The sequence below is a fragment of the Myotis brandtii genome, unplaced genomic scaffold, assembly GCF_000412655.1.
Source record: "Myotis brandtii unplaced genomic scaffold, ASM41265v1 scaffold680, whole genome shotgun sequence".
Lineage (NCBI taxonomy): Eukaryota > Metazoa > Chordata > Mammalia > Chiroptera > Vespertilionidae > Myotis > Myotis brandtii.
Window position 1 is genome coordinate 533,925 of NW_005370658.1, and position 5,822 is coordinate 539,746.

The 5,822-nt window shown below is 54.5% G+C and overlaps 1 protein-coding gene across 1 annotated transcript in view; it reads right to left on the minus strand.

Annotated features, from left to right (window-relative positions):
- CACNA1A (calcium channel, voltage-dependent, P/Q type, alpha 1A subunit) overlaps window positions 1-5,822 on the minus strand; it is a 232,481-nt gene that overhangs the window by 31,617 nt on the left and 195,042 nt on the right. Inside the window, exons 39-41 of the mRNA XM_014529428.1 lie at window positions 5,463-5,613; window positions 1,842-1,969; window positions 523-619 (exon numbers count right to left, since the gene is read on the minus strand). Of these exons, the coding sequence (XP_014384914.1) occupies window positions 523-619; window positions 1,842-1,969; window positions 5,463-5,613 (376 nt within the window). The remainder of the gene's footprint in view (window positions 1-522; window positions 620-1,841; window positions 1,970-5,462; window positions 5,614-5,822) is intronic.

Sequence of the window (5,822 nt, forward strand, 5' to 3'; positions counted from 1 at the left end):
AGGGGGGGGGGGGGGGGGGGGGGGGGGGGGGGTTCCTCCTTTTGGAGGGCCTGAAACAATACTTTCGTTGGATGTTATTTTAAAAACTGGGTCAAGTTCTCTGGTTTGGCTGAGGCTGGTCTCTGAGGGGGCCTAGATGGGGAGGAGGAGTGGTGGGAGGGCTGGGGGCTCCGGGAGGCAAAGGGTGGAGGGGGAGAGAGTGGAGGTAATGGTGGGGGGGAGGAGAGCCAAGTTACGATCCCCCGGGATGTCTGATTTGGGGTGCCGTTGAGACCCTAGGATGGGCAGCTTCAGCTAAGAGCAAGCAGAATGGCTGAAGGGAACAGAGAGGTATGTTCCATGCTTCATCAAGTCTAGTGACTGCATTCTGTTGGCTAAGAGAGTTTTCTAGTTTAATGCAAGAGAAAGAGAGATGGCTCTGTTTTTTGGAGATATATATATATATATGTGAAATATATATATTGAAGAACCCCAAGCCACACTCATTCCATGGATGCTAGCAGGTTTTAGTGGAAATCAAACCTTGCAAGCAACCCTATGAGGACATTTCTTGCCTAAGCCGAGAGGGGGAGATATTACGCGCAATAAACTGTACATATCCTTATAATGAATCCGACCGCTGAAAGGAGAAGAGAGGGGATTAGTGGAGGCACAGGGGCCAAGCTGCCTTCACGCTGCCTTCCTGTGCACACAGTGAGGTCACAATGTCAGGGACTTGGGGACCCCTGGCTTGAAGGGGTGGGGGAGAGGCTTGGGATCAGTCACTCACAGGCCCCAGGGGGCAGAGGGTTTCGGTTGGGGTGAGCCCAGAGCTCCAGGCTCAGGGCACCCTCTCTAGGGCTCTCTCTGAACCACCCTCCTCCACGATCTACATGGGCTACACTGGGAGGAGGGGGCTCGTGGAATAGAGGACAGGGGGACAGCATCCAACTGCTGTGACCTAAAATCAAAACAGGAAGAGTTAGGAACCAGCTGAAAATCCAGTCTCAGACCCGCGGCTCACCCAGCCTCTCGGTCACGGTCACGGAGGACTTGCGGGGCTGCAGGGATGGCAAGGATGGCTCCTCCCACCTTCCCTGTAAGGCCTCCCCTCCAGCACTCAGGCCCCACACTCAGCCTGAACTAGGATCGCCTGTCGGCGGCTAATGGGCTCTGAGCATCAGGAGGGTGCCTCTGAGTGTCCTGCGGTGCTTGGTGTTGAGCAGGCGCTCAGCACCCGTGCACAGGATGGAGCTCACCCTCCGAAACCACTGCCTGGCAGCCAGGGAGAGGCCCCTGGTGCCCACGGAGATGGGAGAGCTCACTCCCTTTGTGACCGTGAAGATGCAAAGGCCCCTGAAGCTGTGTGTCCTCTCCCCTGGCTGGGTGACCACCTTCTCCAGGGTCCTGTGATCCCAGCAGACGCTGGGTTCTGCCACTCTGACCTCGCAGCCAATCTCATGTGCCAAGGGAGCTAGGCCGGGTCCCACCCCCACACTCCCAGGAGAATCTAGGCTGAGAGGCCTCTGGCTTCCCCCCTGGGCCTGGCAAACTTGTCCTCACCATCTGGAGGCCTCACAGTGAGGGGAGGAGAGACTCATAGGAGACCAGCTCCTCACGGCTGACTCCCTCCCTCATCTCCCAGAAAGCCTGGGGCTTGGGCAGGGGTGGTGCCCAAAGCTTTGAAGCCGGGGTCTGTGAGGGTGCTAATTCTCATTTCCTTCCGCTAGACTGATTCCCCTGAGATTCCTGCTGGCTCCTCAGGGACTCAACGCCCCCAGAACTGGAGCCTGCCCTAACCTGTGCTCCAGTGCCTGAGAAAGGTGGGCAGTGTGGCTGCAGGATTCGGGGTGACTCCTTACCACGCTGCGGGGTCGTACTCAGCCCAGACACGCACGTACTCATCCAGGTGGTGAGGACCCAGGATGGAGGAATCCCGAGTGAGGTACTCAAAGTTGTCCATGATGACAGCAACAAAGAGGTTCAGCATCTGTGGGAACCCCGGGGGCCAAGAGGGAGTGGGGGAGAGCGAGACCCATCCAAACACATTTACACAGAGGTCCAGAGGGAGGGAGATGAGATGGAGAAAGGGAGACAGACAGAGAAAGAGAAGCGGGGAAGGGATAGGGAGGAAAGGCACATGCTCACACAAGGAGCCCAGACAGGGAGATGGAGAAATGGAGATGTGGGCGGGAGACAGGGGAAGACGGAGACAGGAAGTTGGAGAGAGAGGTGAGAGAGGCTGTGTGAAATGATGGCCAAAAGCAAGGGAACTGCCATCACCCTAAGCCCTCCCATACCTGGCCTCCAACAAGGCCAGAGTGAAGGCCCCACGTGGGCAAGAACCTTGTGTTCCCAGCCCCAGCACACAGTAAGGACTCAGCAAATATGGGCGGGGGCAAAAGTACTTACAGTTGTGAATATATGAAACAGGTTATTTGTGGGTTTTATTATTTATTAGTAATTATTTATTAGTGACTGTATGCTTTTCCATACAAACAACTGTACACCTACTTTTGCCCCACCCTGTGTTTCTAGGATGGATGGATGGATGGATGGATGAGTTTTCCTGCTCTCATCTGCATCTGGTAGCTCCTTTTCAGGTGTTTTTCTGGCCCTTAACACATGGGGAGCTTGCAACAGTTTTGTCTCCAGGCCTTTGCAAAAGTTGCTTCTTTAGTGGGTAACTTCCCCTTTACACTTAAATGCTGTGGTTGGGTGTTGCTGACCCCATCTCATGGCTCCTTAGACGCCATTGGCTAGGGAAGGGCACATGACCCAAGGTGGCCAATGAGAGCCTTCCCTGGGAGTTTTGCTGGCACTCTGGCAGCCATCTTGCCTCTACAAGGAGAAAGTATGAGAACAGCAAAGATGACGGGGTCCACTTGCCTGGATCTAGCCTCATCTGGACTTTTCAGTTACACAAGTTAGTGAGCTGCATATTTTACTTAAGTCAGTTTATGTTACTTGCAACCAATTTGATGAATATGTAGTCTAACTCCTGCTCACCATCCTTGTGGGCCACTCTTTGAAATCTCCCTTCAGTCCGAATTTCCCTCATCAAAGCACAGATGGATTGTGCTGCTATCTGTGCTGACTTCTCTGCCCATCACCCCCCTGTGTTCTCTCCTATTACCCCAGTGCCTAGCATAAGGTCTGGCACATAGTAGGCACTACACAAATGTTTAGATGGAAACATAATAGGCGTTTAATAAATGATATGTAATTCTAGAGGCCCCTAACTTTAATGACTCTATTTTTAATGAATCATTTCATGATACTGATTGAGCACCTGCTGTGTGCCAGTCACTATCCTAGGCACTGGTTACACAGCAGTGAACAAAATTCCTGCCCTCAGGGGCGGGTGGTCAAGTGTTGTAGATCTTTTCTAGGTCCCTGCCCTTCCCAGATGGGCTGCGTTATAGGATCTCGTCCCTTTACCCACACACAGCGGCTGGACACTGGGGGCCTCTGTCCAGGGGCTGCGCTGGCCCATGCAGACTCTCTCTTCTGGGAATCTGGGCCATGGACCCGCCTGGGTCAGCGGCTGTGAGACCGAGGGGGCAGGTCTCCCCGTTGAGGTTACTAGTCCGAAAGAGGGTGGGTGTGTTGGGCTTTTGCTGACAGATGCTGGTGCTCGGGCCGAGGTCTGCAGACAACATCTCCCACATTCGGGAAACCAGACTTGGGAGGAGGGGAAGGAAAGGGGAGACTCCTCCTTCCTGCAAGGGTCTGTGTTGTGGGGTGAACTGTGTCTCCCCCAAAAGACATGTTCAAATCCCCAAACTTGGTCCCTGTGAATGTGGCCTTATCTGGAAAAAGGATCTTTGCACACGTCACCAAGTTAAGATGAAGTCGTGCTAAATTAGGGAGGGCCCTAAATCCAGCATGACTCCTGTCCTCGTCAGAGGGACATCTGGACACCAGCACACACAGAGGAGGCCGTGTGAGAATGAAGGCAGACGGGACGGATGCTGCCACAAGCCAAGGGGTGCCCGGGGCCACCAGAAGCTGGAGGGGACCAGGAGGGATCCCTCCTAGAAGCTTGGAGGGAGCACAGCCCTGACAACACCCTGATTGGACTTGTGGCTCCCAGAACTGCGGGAGGATAAATTCCTGTTGTGATAAGCCACCAAGTTTGTGACACTTTGAAACAAGCACCATCTGCAGTTGTGCAGGGGCAGCGGACAGCCAGGTGTCAGCACTCCCTGGAGGGTGCCAGGGGCAGCTGGGTTGGTCGGTAACACCCTCTTTTCCTTTTTAAAATTTTTCTTTTATATATTTTTACTCATTTCATTGAGGAAGGGAGAGGGAGAGAGAGTTAGAAACATCAGTGATGAGAGAATCACTGATTGGCTGCCTCCTGCACACCCCCTCCTGGGGATTGAGCCTGCAACCCGGGCATGTATCCTTGACTGGAATTGAACCTGGGGTCCTTCAGTCCATAGGCTGACGCTCTATCCACTGCGCCAAACCAGCCAGGGCTCTTTCCCGTTTAATGCTCCATCCCTGGCATTCCTGCAGTCAGTAATCCCTGGTGCTTTCCACACTGTATGTCTCATCTTCCAACCCTGTGTAGCCAATCCCTGTATTCAATACCCTCTGCTCGAACTCCCTGGATAGTGTCTGTTCTGACTGTGCTGTGACTACTCTAGGGAGAGCAGAGAACAAAAGGGGGTACAGTGATGAGGCCCCAGGGAGAGTGAGAGAGAAAGAGAAATCAGGATGGAGCAGGCAGCTGCTGTGGTTCCTGATCTATCTGTCTGTCTATCTATCTATCTATCTATCTATCTATCTATCCATCCATCCTTTTTCATCTATCTATCCATCCATTTTATTTTCTTCACTGGTTCTTCGGCTCAGTCTCTTGCAGTGTTTCTTATCCTTGGGGCCTATGAGATTCCTCCTTCCAGCAAATTCATCTTTTACTAGTGAGAACCCATTCAATCCTTTGCAAAGCCCCAAGCCCCCAGAGAACGTTTAAGCGGCTGATTTCCTTGCCTCCTGATCGCACACAGGAAGGCACCGGCCCTCCGAGAGAAGGGGGAAGACTCCTGCACCTCAATCACAGGGTCCTGGGACACTCTCAGCACCACTAGGTTTTCCCGCAGGACACCCAGTGAGTTGCAAAAGGGGCGATTCTGCCTCTCTTCCCCAGGGGACACGTGACAATGTCCGTGGACATTGTTGGTTGCCACAGCTGGAAGGGCAGGGGGCATGTGCTTCTGGCATCTAGTGGGCCGAGCCCAGGGATGCTGTTAAACCACCCGCTGTGCGCAGAACGGCTCCCTCCACGGAGAGTGACCCAGCCCCCGCTGCCAACGCGCTGAGGGTGAGACACCCTGGCTAACCTGACCCCAGGCTGGCTCAGAAGCCGTGGAGGGAGCAAGTCTGCAACACAGTCACACTCTAGAGAGATCCGCACCCCTAGGTAGGAGGGAGCCAGTTCTGGGGAGCCCACCCCCACATGTCCACAGACTCACCAGAAAGGAGCAGAGGAAGATGAAGGAAACGAAGTAAAAATAAGCAAATTCATTGCCACACTCGGGAGTCAGGATGCCGGAGTTTTTATCACACGGCTTCCCGCTGAGGCAGGAGAGCATGATGTTGTGCCAAGCCTCCCCGGTGGCACTCCTGAGGACAGAGAGGGGCGTCAGGGACCGGGCGCCCGGCCCGGACACCAGCGCCTCCCAGGGAGGCGGGCATCGTGGCGGAGCACTTGGGCTCCGGAGCTGGACCAGCACGGGCTTGAGCGCGGGGAAGCACCTCCTTCCTCTGGGAGCTCAGGGAGGGGACTATCATTCTTGGTTGTGCAGTAAAGCCCATGGCGGGGCGGTGGGGGG